Genomic DNA, 17,388 nt, shown 5'->3' on the forward strand with positions numbered 1-17,388 from the left:
TACTCCACTAATTAGCAATGCAGACGGGAGCAGGCCTCGGAAAAAAAGACTGGATGAGAAGGAGAGGTAAAAAAACATTGCTATCTGCAGCCTCATAATAGGCCCCTACGCACAAACACACCCAGCCCTGATCACATCTTGGGTGCTGCCACTGCCCAAACCTCAAATTATTGCAATCAAAGGAAGCCAGGGACGAGGCAGGGCTGGTATAAAACCTTCCTGGGGTGCATCTTCCCACACTGCTCCAGCTCCGAGGGCACGAGGACCAACCATGAAGGCTTTTCTGGTGGCCCTGCTGGCTGCAGTCCTGTGTGCCCAGCAAGGTAAGGAGGCTGGGAGAGCCAGAGGAGAGGAAAAACAAGGAGAGGAATGAGGGACAAGAGGGTTTGGCAGCGTTTGTTGCAGCTGCTGAGCTCTTGGCGGGGTATTTTTGGTGTCAGCCACGGCCAGAAATATTTGGTGTGGTTGAGTCCTCGCTCCTGGGTGGGTTCTCTGCGACCCAGAGGAGATGAATTCTGGTTTCTCACACCCTCAGATATCCAGCTCCAACCACTCACAGCTGAAGACACGACCTGAAAAATGCTGACAGGCATCAAGCAGGGCTCAGAGTTTTTGCCTTTGGCTGGATTTTTGTTCCTGAATGAAACTCGAGGAGCTGTTGTGGACGAAAGCGTGGCTGGTCTTGGCACCGCATCTCCTGCCAGCATTTCACTTTATTCCCCACAACTCCAATTAGGTAATGAGGCTGCTGGCAGGTGTGTGAAAGCCTCAGAGCTCTTTGCTCCTAAATTGGAAGAGCTGTTAAGTGCCTGGGAGTGTGTTTGGAACGGGATGCACAACGCTCCGCTCTTGTCCTCTTTAAAAGGAGGCTCAGCCGTACCTGGATAATTGTGGGGGAATATCCAGTTGGGAAATCTTGGCTCTGGGCATGGATTTGCCAGCCCGAGGAGCACAATTTGCACCGTTAAGGTTTTTTTCTGGCTGCATTTGCAAAACTCCAGCTAATGGAGGGTGCAGGGCAGACGCAGGAAAGGCTTTAGAGCAGCTCTAATGGCTCGAGCTGTTATTGTTTCCTGGCTGGAAGGGATTTTCCTTGGATCACTTAGGGAGCATCAGCACTTTCAGCCGCTCTCAGGCACGTGCTGAGGACTCGGCTCTATCTGCAGCAGGAAGAGGTTGGGGGAATTTGGCAGAAAAGAAGATCAGGGAGAGCTCCAGGGTCTGCAAACTGCAATAAGCCTCGCCAGGTCTGGGTTTTGCTTTGCCTGCAGAGGGACAGGAGCCCCCAGCTCGGGCTGGGGAGCCTCCAGAGGAGAGGTGGGAGGCTGAAAATTCCCAAGTGGTGGAGAAATAGTGAGAGATGGAAGGGAGAACTTAAATCCAGTTTGCAACAAGGCTGATTTTACCTCCTGAGCTTGTAACACCTGGCACTGGAAAAGAGCAGAGAATCAGAGAATGATTAAAGGGTTTGGATTGGAAAGGACCTTAAAGATCATCCAATTCCAATCCCTGCCATGGGTAGGGACACCTTTCACTGTCCCAGATTGTTCCAAACCCTGTCCAAATTTCCTTGAAGCATTTGGGGAGATTTCAGAGCCAGTCCTGTACTGAGACACCCAGATGTCCCCAGATCACAGAGGGAAGGCCTTTTTTCCTCCTCCTTGGGATAGTTAGAGACCAAAAGGGCTTTCAGTTCTCTTTTAAAACTGCTTTTGGAATTGTTTAGCCAAGTGTCATGGGCAGAATCAACCTCAGATGAGAGCTTGAATGGAGAACAAACATTGAAGGGCCACTGGGAGGGGTTTTCTTAATTAAAACAAGTCCAAGTTTGATTGGAAGGGGTGTTCTGTGAAAAACAAAACAAAAAAAAAAAATAGTCCTCCTGGGCTGAGAAAGTCAGGAAAAACAGAACCAGGGAAATCTCAGCCTCACGGGGACCCCTTGCTGGTTTGTAATTTTTGCTCACCTTCAACCAAGAGCTCTTCACCTCTGGTGACAAGGGAGCAGGATTTCCTGGGAGCAGCCCAGCTGCCTCTGTTGCCCCTGCCCCAAAATGAGGAGCATTTCTTGGAATTTTGGGCAGGAGGGAAACAATTTCCACCAACTGTGAATCCACCTCTGAGGAACAAGAAGGCACAGCTGTGTCCTAATGGCCAACCTGGAAGCTTTACTCAACTTACTTCAGTAGTGCCCAATAATATCCCACTTTTTTTTCTGGATCTGGAGTAAACCTGGCTCGTCACTGAGGAAAAAATATCATGGAGAACAACCTGTCCCAGGTGGTGATAGGAATAATCCACCCATTGTCCAGGGCAGCCTCTTCCAGGGAACTCCCTTTACTGTGGTGCCTCAATTTGACTCCCAGGGGTGTCACCAGGCATTAATTAATTCATGTCTGGGCAGGGTTTTGCAGATGTAGGGTGAAAATATTTAAAATTGATCTTGAGAGTTGGGCCAGTTCCTCCTCTCCTTACCCAGACTTTGCCTTTGGAGGTTGGTTTTCAACAAGGCCAATGTGGATCCTGGGGAGAAGAAAAAAAATCACCTGAAAACGCTGCTCAGGCTGAAAATTTTAAATTTAACCCCTTAAAATCTCCAGTCCAGAAAGAAAATTTGGTTTGCTCTCTACATTTGTTTTCTCTGCTCCATTAATCAAACCCAAACTTATTTAACTTGCTGGGAAAAGTTGTTCACGCCAGACTTTTCCCCTTGTTTTTTCCAAGGCTTTTGGCACATTTTTTCCCAGGAGGGAATTGCTGGGAATCACTAATCTGTGTTGTGGCTGTTTTTTCCAGCTTCCTCCCTGTTTTGCTACATCTGTGACAATGAACATTCCAACTGGAACTGCATGAAAACCTACAAGTGCGAGGACCATGAGAAATTCTGCACAACCACGTACAGCACTGCTGGATTTGGTGAGTCCCAGAAAATGGGATTTTTTTTTTCCTTCTAGAGATGTTGTTGGGCAATTTTTTAAAGGGAATTGATGGAAATCGATGGTTTTGTTAGAAAGAAGTGATGATTTTGGGTTGAAGTGTCTCAGTGTGCTGAGTGTGAATCTTTTGAGGTAGAAGGGACCTTCAGGATCATTTTGTTCCAGGGCCACCTCCCAGCTCCAACCTGGCTTTTGACACTTCCAGTGATGGAGCAGCCACAGTTTCTTTGGAAAACCTGTGCCAGGGCCTCACCACCTTGTGGAAAGGCTGGCTGGAACACCCAAATTTCAGGAGCAGCCTCTGTTGCTTGATCTGAGATGTTTTGGGATGGAGAATAGAAAAGGGTTGGATGCCAATAACATAGTTTTAAAAAATGCATTGGAATTGGAATGCATTGGGAAAATGCATTGGGAATGCATTGGGATTGCTGTCCTACAGGAACCACAGAATCATTTAGGTTGGGAAAGACCTCCAAGGTCTTGAGGCCAGCCTTTGACTGGCCACCATCTGGGCAACCAGATCAGAGATTTAGGCTGGTGTGGGTTTCAGTCAAGGACTTCCCAGTGTCCCACCTTTGATCCAGGACTTGTGGATTCACACCCAGCCCTGTGAGCTTTAACTGTGTGGAAAATTAAGGAAACAGCAAATCCCTCTCTTCTGGTCAGCTCTTCCAACAGAATCCTAAATCCCAGCTCTCCTTTCTCCCCCATTCTCCACCCAGGCAAGGACGTGGGGCACCGCATCACCAAGAAATGCTCAGTGGACTGTCCCGAGACCAACGTGAATTTCGGGATGGCCGCTTACTCCACCAAGTGCTGCAGCACCTCCCTGTGCAACTTCAGCGGCGCCAACAGCATCCGGATCAACTACGCCGTGGTCCTGCTGGGAATGGTGGGAAGCTTGATCTGTGTGCTCAGGGTGGGATTGTGATCAGGAGATTGTGGCAGAAGATTGTGACCACCCGAGAAGCCACGAGGAATTCCCCAAGTGAGAAACCTCAGCCGAGGGTTTCCAGCAGCGACCCCGTTGTATTCCAAGACGTTGCTTCAGATCCCAACGTGACACCTATTTTTTCCCCCCCCCCCGTTGTTTTATACTAATTTTTTCCCCTGGAAAAGCTCTTTTGATAGCACGTGTGTGATAATTGTCAGACAAAATAAAGATTTATGTTATTCTAGAGTGTGTTTGTTGTATCTGCACCAGGACCAGCCTGAGAAATCAGCTCTGCTTCACATTGAATTCCTCTTTGTAGCACTTGGGAGCCTTCTCCAGGCTGCCTTTCCTAACTTTCTTCCATCCAGCAGCTCCAGACGCTCCACAGAGCCAGATGGTCTCCCAGATCCCTCTGAGATAAGGAAAGGTCAGAGAGGTTTGTGTTGTCCCCATTGCAAACAACAGCAGGAATTGTCTTGTAGATGCTGAGACAGGACCAGGAATTCGGTCCTGCAGGAATTTCCACTGGGAAGTTCTCCTAGGATCTCTGCAAGGTGGGTTGCTCCAGCTTTTGAAACAAGCAAAGGCCCCACCCCAAGATGCTGGAGATGCTCAAGGTAAGGAAAATGCTGCTGGAATGTGTCCTCATGGAAAGGAGACCCCTGTGCCTGCCTGGAGAAGCTGCTGAGTGATTACTCCTGATTTTCTTGTGGGAAACGGGCAGGAAGAGCCTGGAAGAGGTGATGGTGTCTGAGCTGACTGGGGAGGTCTCTGCTCCGTCTCTTTCCAGGGTTTCTGGTGCATTTCTAGGTTTGGGGATGGTGGGAATGGGATTGAGATCCCCTTCTGCTCTTGGAGGAGCAGAACTACAGCTAAAATAGGCAAATAAAATAATCTTGGGGCTGGAGAGTGTGGAAAAGTGCAGCACTAAATTTTGGGAGGGTCTTTTTAGTGGCACCTGGAAAAAAGGCCTCCAGCCCTGTTTTATTTGAGGGGAATCTCGCTGGATTTGAGGGGAATCTTGCTCCATATTTGAGAGGAATCCTGTACTGGATTTGAGAGGAATTTTGAGCTGGAATTGAAGGGAATCTGGTGCTGGATTTGAGGGGAATCCTGTGATAGATTTGAGAGCAATCCTGTGCTGGATTTGAGGGGAATCTTACTCCACCAGCACTGCAAATTCCATGTGTTTCCGTGCAACGGGGAGAAACGGCAGTGCTGGGTGAAGGTTGTAAAAATGGGATTAGGCTTAGTCATCCTCTAAAGATTTAATTTCTGGTCAGGAAGGGTGTTCTGGAACTTATTTCAATGGGATAACTGAAGTGGAATTGTTGTAGAATTGTTGTAGAATTTCCCCAGAAACTTGGGGCTTTGCACTTTGTAAAATCACTTTTAACACAAAATCACTTTGTGTTAATCACAATAGTTTCTGAGATGCTTCTCAAAGCTTTCAGCCAACTTGAAGTTCCACATTTAGTAACAACATCTGAATTTCACAGCTACTTTTGCATTTCAGCACTTGTTTGATGAAAATTGCATTTTCCCCCCCAAAAAAACCCAATTGTTTGCCCTTCTCATGTAACGATTTCAACCAGGTTTAGAACAAGATAAGCAAAACATTCTCCTCCTTTCCTTCTCCACTCCACTGTGTCAAGGGAAATAAATTTTTCCACCTCACCTTCCACTTTCACCTCCAGTTAAATCCCCTGTTACTCTTTAGAAAATCATCCTGAATTTCATGAATTCCAAACTCTTGTAAACTGGGATTTTAACTTCTCCTTTTTCTCAGTTCTTCTTGTGTCATCTGTGTCCTTCCTGCCCTCATGGGCTCCTTTCATTCTGTCACCTGGCCCTGGTAGGGACAAAATATCAGAGAGCCATATGGACCAGCTGGAAGATTTCAGGAGCATCTCGTGGAAAATCTGTCAGGAATCCTGCAATAAAGCCTTGAAGAAATCCATTCTGTCCCTCTCCAAACCTCAGCAGCTTGCAGGAGACAGGAGATATTTTAGGGTTTGGCATGGATGAGATTTTGAGGGAAGGGAAAAAAAAAAAAAGCAGTGCCTGAGCTGCTATTTCTGAACCTGTCAGGGGATGTTGCTGGAGATAAATCCCAACGTGGGCTGGCTCTGGAATGGAACAGCATCTCCTTGGGATTGGAGCCCTCCGGATAGGCCCCAATAAACATGGATTTACCGCTGAAAACTCATTAAATCTATTCTGGCTTGGGGAAAATAAAATATTATGCAATATTTTGCACTGGCATGGAGGGAGCTTTGTTTTCCTCCCGCTGGGTGCCACGAGGAGGCCGACGGAGCCAAACCTCGCCCTTCCTCGGAGCTTTTCTGGCTATTTGCCACCTCTGCTCCAAATTAGTTTCGTGCTCTGCCTATTGGGAAAGCCAAAATTCCCTTACTCATGCAGGGCTCCAGAGGGACAGTGTTTATAAGTCCAGCTTGGAGGTGTTGGAAAAAGTGACATCACTTCAGGAACCTGGCGTGTTTTCCCGGTGAGAGGAGGGCTGGAGGTGGGACAAGTCAGAAGCCCAAAATATTCCATGGGAGATGGGAATCTGGGCGACTTGGAGGGAAGGAGAAAGGGGATAAAGCAGAAGGAGAGCAGCAAGGGTGCTGGCAGAGGATTTGGGGCAGCTCCTGCAGCTCCGAGGGTCACGTGAGAGGATCCAACTCGACTTTTCCTGGGATTGTGCCTCTGTTCTGTGACTCGATGGCAGAAAGGCAACAGTGGGAGGGAAAAACAACAACAATCCCCAAGAAGGTGGGAAAGGTTCTGATTTTATTCGTGGAGATTGGATGAAATGTGATTTAAAGGGGAAAAAAAAACCCCAAAACAAACGGAGGAATAAAGAGAACAATCTGGGAATCCAAAGGAATAATCCTGTTTGGTATTTCACAAATTTTCTTCTTCTGAAGACTTAATGAGTTGAGATCATTGATCAGCCAGCCCCTCCTTCTCCATGCTTTAATTGGTTTTTGTTTTTCTCCCTGACTTTTTTTTTTAAAATGAATTTGTGAAAAAATTCCCAGCTTGTTCAGTGCCATGAGAGTGGGTGTTATTTCTATTTTTTAATGGATAAGGACATTTTCCTTTGCTCTGTGGAATTTATTTTTTAATAAGATAACATTTTCTCCTCATAAAAACTATCTCAGAATTATTTCTGATTTTGAACTTAAAAAGGAGGCAGAAAATGATGCCTGGCCCCCTATGAAAAGCAGTGTAAGGATTCTGCTCTTCTGATCTCACTGTCTTGACAATCCTGGGAGACATTTGGGAGAAGTTTCCATCCCAAATTCAATTTTAAATTTAAATTCCCTCCATTTCCATATGTGCAAGGACACGATCTTGGAGGATACAGCCTGCTCCGAGACCTGGAAAAGAAAACCTTATTCTTTGGCAGGGAAAATTGCTTTGTTTTCATGTTTTGCTTCTCCCCCACTTCTCCAGAATTAGAAACAGTTGCAGAGTTCACGTCAGCTGGAGCAGCTGCGTTGTGAAACGAGCAGGAAAAGGAGAAGTTGTGGCAAAAAACACACCCCCTCCTGATTTCCACAAAAACGCCCTTCTCCATACAAGCCCGGACACGCTGCTCCCAATTATCCATCATCTGACACAGCAGCCTCTGGTTATTATCTCTGGATCAAAGCAAGCACTGCAGAGGTATAAAACCTGCCCTGCCCGAGTCCTGCTTATTTTGGAGGCTCCCAGACCTCTAAAGGATGAAGCTTTTCCTCCTGGTCGTGCTCGGCGTCGTCGCCCTGTGCACGGAAAGTGGTGAGTCCCGAAAGGATTGGGGAACCATCCCAAAACTGGGGCATGGCTTTGGTATTCCAGGATTTTGCAGTGGGGATGGTGAAGCTGGAGGGTCAGGAAGGAGTTATTCCAGGAGAAGAGGACAGGGGGTTTAACCCCAGACAAAGTTGGAGGGGTGATGAGGAGTGGGGGGGTGAGATTCCCACCTCAGACGATTCCTGCAGACCCAGCCCAGCCCCTGGAATGGCTCAGTGGCAGCTGAGAGCTCCATGGGAATAGGGATATCCATGAGGGATACCCAGGGAAATATGTGCAGTAAATCTCTTTGTTTTGACACTAAAGCCTGTCTTTTTGTTTTTGTTGTTTTTTTGGTTTGTTGTTTTTTGGTTTGGTTTTTTTGTAGTTTTTTGTTTTGTTTGTTTGTTTGTTTGTTTGTTTGTTTGTTTTTTTATAATTGGTTGCACCTCAAACCATCATTTCCTAAATTGACAGAGGTGGTTGAGCCACAAGAAGGTGCAATTCTGGCCCCCAGCCCTTCCTTGTTGCTTCCAGGTGCAACTTTGCTGATCACAGAATCCTGAAGGTTGGAAAAGACCTCTTAAGATTATGGAGTCTGATCTATTAGGAAAAAATTCCATCATGGAAAGGGTGGTCGAGCATCCAGGCTGCCCAGGGAAGCATTGGGATCACATCCATGGGAGTGTTCAGAAAATCTGTGGATGTGGTGCTCAGGACCAGGGTTTAGTGCTGAACCTGGACTCGATGATCTTGGAGGTCTTTCCCAGCCTTAAAGATTCCATGATTCCCAGCTGATGCCAGGTTTGGGATGGAGACACAGAGTCCCATTCTCATTCTGATAATTGTCTGGGGAATTTTTTGGGGGAGCACTCACACCCTTTTGGGAAGCTGCACCTCAATTTTCCTGGCTGGACTCTGCCAAGGACCACACCTTGTGCTCTGGGTCAGGAAGGGAACAGAAGGTGCAGCCTGGAATATCCCTCTGTTTTAGGGGAATGTTTGATTTTCTCTGCTAGGGGGGGCTTTTTTCTCTTTGCAAACTGAATTTTTCCCTGTAGGATTTGACCTGCAAATTCCCGGCCACTCTGGTCCTGGACTAACAGATCTTTTTGGCTCCTGCTTAATTTGAGGAGGGAAATGTTCCTATTGATGGATTTCACAGGCTTGAAACTTGGAATTGTTCTCAAGCTCAGGATGTTAAGGCAAATTAAAGGATCTTTTCCTGCAGCTTTACTCCCATTTTTTTTTAAAAATCAAGGAATGAGACAGCAAATTCCTTGAGGAATGTTTCTCTTCAGTTAGAGCAGAGGTCTTGGTGAGTGTGGAGACATCCAAAGGCAGCCTGGATTAACTCAAGGTTTGCATCTGGAAGAAATAAAATTCCCTTCCCCTCTCAGCCCTTTTGCAACAAATACCTCAAAAAATAAAATTATAGTGTTTTTCTGTAGCTTGACCAAAATTGTCCTCCCTGACTTCAGGGTGTGCCAGTTTAGGAGCCAATCCCAGAGTTCTGGATTAATTGGTGAGTCAGAAATCTCTGGAACACAGAGAGAAGTGGAAAAATTCATCCTTGAGCGGTGCTTCCCCCTTCTCCTGCCAAGGAGGCTCCCCGGGCAACTGGAGTCTGAAATTAGGAGTTTTGGGAGGTTGGGATGAAACAGGATTTGGGCATGTAACCAGCTCCACCGTTTCCTGCACTGATTCAGGAAGTTTTCTTGGGAATGGGCTTGGATTAAAGATGCTGCATTTATTAAGGATTAAAGTGAGCTCTGTGTCTGGAAAATCCAGTTTGGGAACTGAGTGTTTCTGTGAGGAAAGGGTGGTTCCCAGTAGAGCGGAGATGAAATATCTCGTATTATATTCCATACAATAGAATTTTGCATGAGGAAAGACAATCAAACCAAAACACTTTGAACAGGGACTATGTAAAGGAGGGTCCCAGACTTAAAAAAATAAATTTGTGCCTGAAAAGTCAGGACAAGGCAAGAGCCAGGCAGGACAAATGGAACTTCTGGAGATGAGAATGACCGTGATAGGAAGCAAATTGAAAAAGTCTGGATATGAAGTCAAAGAGAGCCGGGTGCCAAGTCTGAGGCTTTTGGAATGACCATGGGAATGGTGGGAAGTGGGATCTGGTGGTCTCTGCTCAGTGCCAGTCAGTGGGGGACAACAGAGGAAGAGTAGGGAACGTGAGGGCTGTGGACCACAAAAGGAAAGGCCATGGGAAAATAGGGGCTGTTGGCTGGAGTGGGAGAAGAAGGCAGAGTTTCCACACAGGCAGAGGAAGAATAGAGAGCTAAAAGCAAAACAGCGATCCTGCGGTGATGGGCTGAGCTGGAGCCAGATCTGGGCTAGCAGGATGCTCAAGGAGCCAGATCTGGGCTAGCAGGACACTCAGCGAGCCAGTTTGGGCCAGAAGGACTTGCCCAAGGTCAAATGAGGGCAGTGGTGAGGTTGGGACATCGCTGACAAAGGCACAGAGAAACCCGGGCATGGGCGAGGACTGAGGAAGATGAAGAGCAAGGAAGGCAAAGCTAAAGGACAAAGCTGCTGCAAGCATTAGCTGGGCATTAACTGCCAGTAGCCAGGGATATTCCTGAAATGAGGATGAGTTTAATCCCTGGAGGGTGACATTGCAGCCAGATAAACAGATGAGGAGGAAATTCCCCTTATCATGCAAAGAATCCTTCCCCAAGGATCTCTTTGCTCTCAATGATGCTTCAGTCGAGTGCCAGCTGTTCTCATTCACTGATTTCAGCAAAGCACTTTGCAGATGCTGAGTGTTCCAGATGTGCACGTTTTTTGGAGTAAGTTATTCCCCATGGATGGCTGGGAAAAGGAATGTGCTGCAGCCAAGGCAGGGATTTGCTGAGCCTGGACTTCTACAGATCCAAGATTTTCCTCCTGGCACAGGAGAGCTCTGAAAATCAACCCAAATCATAGAAAGGTTTGGGTTGGAGGGGATCTTAAAAACCATCTCATTTTAGTGTTTGCTATTCAGAGCAAGTCCTGGACAGTTGCTGCCTTTGAATATTTTGTTTGTCTTTTCTTTTCTTTTCTTTTCTTTTTTTTTTTTTTTCATTCTGATGCCTGCATAGAATAAATCATAGAATCCTGGAATAGTTTGGGTTGGAAAGGACCTCAAAAATCATCCAGTTCCACCTCCCTGCCATGGGCAGGGACACCTTCCACTATCCCAGGTTGTTCCAAGCCTCATCCAGCCTGACCAGGGATGGGCCAGCCACAAATTTCCTGGTCCAGTGTCTCCATACAAGAACCAGTAGCCAGAAACTGAGGCTTGGAGGGGCCAGGTTGGAAATAAAACCCAAGAGCTTCACACTACAAGCGGTGGGAGACTGGGCTGCTCTTCCCAAAAACACAGTGGAGATGCCAGATGTTTTAATGGATTCAAGGAAGAGTCAACCAGTCATTCAGAGGGAAGATCCCTGAAGGTTTCTAAATGAGCAAACCAGAGCTGTGGCAGCAATTTGAGATTAATCTGGCTCCTGGAGAGTCAATTGGGCCAAGTTTAACCCATGCAGGAATTTTTTGCCTGTGGCCACTGGGCTTGAAAGATCCTCCATCCACCCACCCCCAGTTTTGTGCTCCTGAGGATATTCCCAGAGGTGCCTGATGGAAGTTTTTGTGCTTCTTTTGCAGCTTTCTCCCTGACCTGCTTCTCGTGCAAAGATGCAACTTCCAACATCCATTGTCTCAGCACCACCAAATGCTCGGACAACGAGAAGTATTGTCTGACAACCTATTCCACCGCAGGAACAGGTGAGTGTGGAGCTTTCCCAAGGCCCAGAGGGCAAGGTGGGGCTCAGGAGGGCTGACAGCTCATCCTCCTCCCACCAGACAGTACAATGGATGAATTAATGAGGATTTTAGCATGCAGAGAACAAATCTTGGGAAGGTGGGAACTTGGCCTGGGTCTGTTGCAACATAAAAATACTTCTGATTGAACTCAAAAATTAAATACTGCTGGTTAAACACTCTCAGGACAGGGAGATGCTGGAATAAAAATAATTATTTTCTATTATCCCTGCACAAACTCCTTGTCTCAACTCCAAGCTCAAGTTTATGCCCACGAAGTGGTGGAAATGGAAAGTGCTGGGTGCTGTGGAAGGAGCAATCCCAAGGCACGGTGCCAAAGTCTTGCAATCTCACATTGTACAAATAAGTCCCAGATTCTTGCCCTCAGCTGGCCCTGAAACCAGCAAAGGATTTGTAAGGCCTGGAGAGGGTGTCCATAGGTCACACATAGACAAATAAAGATGGAATGTGATGGGAAAACCCAGCGGCATCGAGGGCAGAATAACAAATTCCCCACGGGATTGCACGGCCAGGCTATGACTGAAACCCTCCCAAAAAAAAAAAAAAAAAGAGATGAAAAACTGAACTTTTCCTGTTGTTTTCTCTCTCTCCCACTCCAGGCAGTGACCGGAGCCAGCGAATCACCAAGAAATGTTCTGCATTTTGCCCAACAATTGACCTGAACATCGGCATAGCTGGAGTTGCCACCAGCTGCTGCGAGACCTCCCTGTGCAACATCAGTGGGGCCAGCAGTGTGAAAACCAGTTCCACCATCCTCACCCTGGGGGTCCTGGCCAGTCTTGCCTGCATCCTCAGGATGGGTTTTTGAGGGTTTTTTGGGGGAAAATGAGCTGCTTGGCTTTGCATGGCATGGTTCAAGCTGCGGTCCATCGGGTGGGAATGCTGCCCTGTGCCTCCTACCTGGAAGGTCACCTCCCATCAGGAGGTAGATTTTTGCTCTTTCCACGCTCTGATGACAACACAAAATGATGTTTGGGAGAGAAAGGGGTAAAATGAAGCCCTGCACGTGCAGAATGGCCCCATGTGGCCACCATCTCTCCTACTCCTGGCATTTATAACTCCATGCATTTTTTGCCTTTCATTTTATACCCGCCATTCTCTTGTGCCAATTTTTTTTTCCATTTTCCAGCCTGTATCATTTTGCTCTGAGAAAGCCTTTAATATTCCAGTTGTTAAACAGAAACTGGGCACAATAAAGTGTTATTTTATTCTATTGTGTGGCTGCGTGGTGTGGCACACTGGTCGTAGCTGCCGAATGTATCCATGTTTTGGGATAAAAGCGGAGGCGTTCGCCTGCACGTTGAATGGGAATAATGCTGAAATATATTAAAATTACTCTGCATTCACTTCAGGAAGCCTCTCCCCAGATTTTATTTTTTCTGCATTGGCAGAAATGGCATTTTTGTGACTCCATTTTGGAATAAACTGAATTCTATTTAACTTCCTTTCAATTCCTCTTGTGGGTCAGCTGCCTGGAAAGAAATGGCTCTTGAGGGTCTCTAGGAAACAGAGGGGACAAGGCAGGGAAGGGACCTGGAGCATTTTTTTAAAACTGGTTTGAGATCTCCCAGTGGAAGTTCCTTTAGAAGCATTAGGATTATTTAGAAAAGGGAGAAAAGTATCTTGCACTGTGCTGAAAGGAAAATCGTAGGAAAAGACAGATGGTTTCTGGAAAGAAACCTGGAATTTTTCAGACTTATCTGTGAAAAAATATTAACACTGCAAATAAACCTTTTATGTTTGCTCGTCAAGTTAAAATCAAGTTAAAATTACCCTGCTCTGACCTTCCTTGTGGATAATCTTAGGAATGAGAGGTTTGCTCCCTCCGACCCTTCCAGGGAGGCTGAACTGCTTTCTCCTGGGAGGAAGGAGCTCTCCACAAGGATCATCCTGAGGAAGATCTCCCAGGGAAACCAGTTGGGTGCAGCTCACCCAGCTGGTTTTCTCTCCCGAGGCTCCTTGCACAGTTCCATGCACTGCTCATTCTGACAGGCATTTTCTGGGATTAGAGGAACAACAACGCTTGGGAAAAGCCACATCTTTGGTCTTTACAACAGCTTTGCAGAGGAAGCCCGGGCTCGTGGCTCCAGCTCATCCCAATCTGCCCTTACCCCTTCCTGTTCACCTTCCTCCCATCCACATCCAACCCCAGCTCTGCACTCCCTCGTTGTTTTCTCTCCCAGATTTCCTTGTTGGCTTCTTCATCCAGTCTTACTCTGGGTTTTTTCCATTAAAACTCTATTTCCTTGCCTCAACACATTGCTTCCTCCTCAGTGTAAATGCAAGATTGGCCAAGGATACTTTGATTTTGGCCACGAGTCTCCTCATTCTCCCCACGGATTTTATTGCCTTTCCCAGCTGAGCTGGCTCCATCCATCTGCCCAATTTATTCTCCTCACCCTGCATCCCTTCCTGCCAAATTTAGGGACAGTCAAGTGACACAGATCCAAAAACCCCAAACAAGCCAATTCTGTGACCTTGGCTGGCCATATTCTGCCCCACACCCTGCTCCTAACATGGTGACAATGGAACTATTTGGAATAATCATCATCCCGTGGCATCCACAAGTTTAGGATTCCTTAGGGACAATGGCTGGCACAGGGAAAGGCCAAGATGGGGCTGGTACAGCCTCAGGTCTTGCTCTGCTAAGCTTGGGAGTCCAGACCTGCCCTTGGCAGGCAGGTTTAAAGTTAAGGTCATGTCTTGAGCTGCCTGAACTTGGCAGGTGCCTCTGCTTTGGGATGGGAAGGATCCTGGCATGGCAAAGGGGATGGAAGCACGTGGGACACCCCTGGAGAGTTCTATGGCTGTTGCATGGAGAAGTTATAAACAGCCTTGGGAATCCAGAAGTGCCATCCCTAAGGGAGCAGCTCCATCCTGGCTGGCTCCTTCTTGCCTAATTTCCCCCTGACCCCACAGGTTCTTCCCTAGTGCCCAACAAAACGCATCCATGTGCTCCAAAGCTGACCCATGTCCCAAAGCCCTTATCTGGAGGCGGGAGCAGCAACTTCCCTGAGGCACAGGAGGTGCTAAAAACATGAGAGCTCCTGTGGTGAACCCTCCCCTTGGATTGTTGTGTAAGAGGAGACTCTGCCAGCCTTCCCGAGAAATCCTGATTGGCACCTCCCACGCGGGTGCTGCTCCCTAATTCCAAATCTTCCCATCACCTCAGGTTTCTGGTGCCTCCCATGGCTGCACACTCCTAACATGGAGCTGCCCCATGAGCAGAGACATCTGTGATGCCTGTAGGGCTTTTGGGAAGGAGATGGGAGTCTCATTCCAGTGGCTGGGATTGATCCTGGGAGGTAACTGCCTCCCTCTCCCTGTGGATTATATAAAAGTCATTTTTCAGAGCTCTGAGTCACTGCACCAGGACCTGGATCAGCCAAGGAGGCCTTTCCCTGCCTGAATGAGGTATCTGCAGAAGGTGTTTAACTTTGGCCCTTCTTTTCCCTCTCTTGGGGCTTTTCTGCCACTGGTTTTGAAGGATCTGTGCTGCCTGCTGCTCTCCTTGAATAATTCCCCTGCCTTTCCCCCCACAACATGAAATTTCTCCCCCTTTTCCCTGTTTGTTTGCCCAGATCCAACACAGTGCTTCAACACCAAAGCAAGAGACATGATGGAAGCAAGAGGTCAAAGCAACACCCTCAGTGGGTCTCAAAATCTGGAAGCCATGGAAAGGGACAAAACCAACTCTTTTCCCAAAGCTGACTGCTGCTTTCTTGTCATGGAGCCAACCCATGGCTCCAATTTGAGTCCACTGCCAACTCATGGCTCCAATTTGATCCACTTTAATTTTCCTGCATGGATAATAAGATTACTCCAGAGAGGTGACTCAGCTTCCTTGGGGATTTTTTTTCCCCAGTCTTCCTCAATTTACTCCTCACTCCAGGCTGTGATCCCAGGCTGCAGGAGACACCCTCTCCATGCTGGATCTTTAAGTGATGCCTCTGAGTGCTTTTGAGTTTTGTAACCTGTCCTGTTGGGAAATAAATCTCTTTTCCATGCTCTCCATGCACCGGGAAGAGGGAATGCTCCAGCATTCCGAGGTACCTCCAAACAACACTACTGAGGAAGACATTCATGTCCTGAACTTAGAAAATTTCCCATTTCCCACCCAAATCTCTCTCCTTAGTCCATATTCGTTGTATGTGCTGGGAATGTTTCAGCCTCACTGCTCCTTCAAAATCAAAGTCAAAGTCTAAGTCGACTTGTGCTGATCCTATTCCCCTAAAATTCATGTGGGAATAAAATGGATGTTGGAAAAGTCAACAAAGGCAGGTTGGATTTGGCTTGGAGCAGCCTAGGATAGTGGAAGGTGTCCCTGCCCATGGCATGAGGTGGTTTTTAAGGTCCAAGGTGGTTTTTAAGGTCCTTTCCTACCAACCCAGTCTATGATTCTATGTAAATCAGCAGAAGCTGGGATATGGAAGGGGAAAGGAATAAACACAAAAAGTTTATGGGATAAATAAGACCAAAAATAAGGGGGAAGAAATGGGTCTTTCAGCCTCACTGCAAAATGCCAGCAAGGAACCACACCCACTAATGAGGGAGAAAAACCTGTTTATAAAACACTGGGGCAAAGGACCAAGCTGACCTGGGTGAAGCACAAGGCTCAATTTGATCATCACCACTGACCTCACCAACCTCCAAAACCCAGGGAATGTCTGTTTGGACACAGGGGCTTGAACAACTCTGGAATCCACCGCCTGATGACATCATTCCAGGAGCAGATCAGGAGGGCCTGAAAAAAGTGTCAGAAAAATCACATGGATCAGGAAATCATCTAGGGTTGGAATGATTCATGTTAGAAACAGACAAAAACACCCCGCTGATGGCTACATGCAGGGAATTGCCAGTTAAGTTATTCCATAATTGCCAGAAAAAGCGGGGTTTGACAATATTTTCTTTCTGCTGTCCAGGACTAATCTTGTTTTAGAAGAAGCTCTGTGGGCTTGGCAGCTCAAGCTCTCACAAGATGCATCTTGAGTGAGGGTCTCTATCCCAGACTGTCAGGGGCAGATTTTAGGGAACTCAGAGGAGGAGAACAACACAGAGGAATAAAAGCAAAAGGGTTGATTTAAGAGGAGTGATTGAAAAAATGACACTTTGAGGGATGGCTCTTTCCAGAGCAGAGCTGCAATTCCAGGGTGCCAATTTGTGGGCTTGGAAATGGAGGCCTGATTTCAAGAAACTGTTGGGCGTGGAGAAAAGCAGCTCCTCTAAAGAATCCCTGGATAGCAGCAAAACTTCATTAAATCAAAATTGTACAAGGTATTCGAGGATTACAAGCAGGAAAAAGAGCGAGCAGAGGGATTAACCAGAGGAAAACTGATAAAGAAATGAAGACTGACGTGAAATTTTGAGGAAAATCTTCTGTTTAACCAACCATTAGCTAATTTAATTTAGTGTAAAACACACTGATTTTGAGGTAAACCAGCTTAGGCCAGCTCAGAGGCTGAGTCTGGTGCTGCTGAATAATTAAAGCCAATGAATGGTACAAACCTGGGAACATCACGTGCTGCCTATGCAAAGGGACCAGAAAAATTCATTCCTAGGACAATCTCCCCATGCCTCCAGGCTCTGCTTTCATCAGAGCAGCAGCTCTGGAAGGAAGGAAAGGAAGAAATTCAGAGGAGGAGAGAGCAGATCCCAACTTCCTATCACTTAACACGACCGGAACAGCGAGAAATGTGTGGCTGAAAGGGCTTTTCCCCAAGGTGCCAGCCCTTTCCAAGGGCTCTGGTGTGGAAAACTCCCACATCAACATTCCACACCCTCGGCTTGGTTTCATGTCCACCTGGAACCTGTAAAACTGCTGCTGCTGTTGGGCTGGGGTATAAAACCTGCCCTCCAAGCAGCTTCCCAGTGCTGCTGGGAGGATCTGCTGGAG

General features: G+C 47.1%; 2 protein-coding genes across 3 annotated transcripts; both read left to right on the top strand.

Moving 5' to 3' along the window:
* Nucleotides 1–271: 271 nt before the first annotated feature.
* LOC311154551 (lymphocyte antigen 6E-like) lies at nucleotides 272–3,866 on the top strand (the record flags this gene model as incomplete). The annotated part of the gene is made up of 3 exons (XM_084207159.1): nucleotides 272–323; nucleotides 2,796–2,915; nucleotides 3,658–3,866. 3 exons carry the CDS (start codon nucleotides 272–274, stop codon nucleotides 3,864–3,866), a joined length of 381 nt encoding a protein of 126 aa, XP_084063285.1.
* A 2,487-nt stretch (nucleotides 3,867–6,353) lies between these two features.
* LOC311157016 (lymphocyte antigen 6E-like) lies at nucleotides 6,354–12,708 on the top strand. 2 transcript variants are annotated; one of them, XM_084211379.1, is made up of 4 exons: nucleotides 6,354–6,378; nucleotides 7,335–7,661; nucleotides 11,319–11,438; nucleotides 12,095–12,708. In XM_084211379.1, exons 2-4 carry the CDS (start codon nucleotides 7,607–7,609, stop codon nucleotides 12,301–12,303), a joined length of 384 nt encoding a protein of 127 aa, XP_084067505.1. In that variant the 5' UTR covers nucleotides 6,354–6,378; nucleotides 7,335–7,606; the 3' UTR covers nucleotides 12,304–12,708. The 2 variants fall into 2 exon arrangements, with proteins under 2 accessions (XP_084067505.1, XP_084067504.1); XM_084211378.1 differs by lacking the exon at nucleotides 6,354–6,378 and adding an exon at nucleotides 6,424–6,647.
* The last annotated feature ends 4,680 nt before the right edge of the window (nucleotides 12,709–17,388 follow it).

Source organism: Fringilla coelebs, assembly GCF_963513975.1.
Source record: "Fringilla coelebs genome assembly, chromosome: 1".
Lineage (NCBI taxonomy): Eukaryota > Metazoa > Chordata > Aves > Passeriformes > Fringillidae > Fringilla > Fringilla coelebs.

What these genes read in the sequence shown, in the direction of transcription:
- LOC311157016 (XM_084211379.1), top strand. Translation starts at nt 7,607, where the DNA reads ATGAAGCTTTTCCTCCTGGTCGTGCTCGGCGTCGTCGCCCTGTGCACG. An exon ending in CGCCCTGTGCACGGAAAGTG is followed by an intron (nt 7,662 to 11,318) that starts GTGAGTCCCGAA and finishes CTTCTTTTGCAG; the next exon opens with CTTTCTCCCTGACCTGCTTC. An exon ending in CTATTCCACCGCAGGAACAG is followed by an intron (nt 11,439 to 12,094) that starts GTGAGTGTGGAG and finishes CTCCCACTCCAG; the next exon opens with GCAGTGACCGGAGCCAGCGA.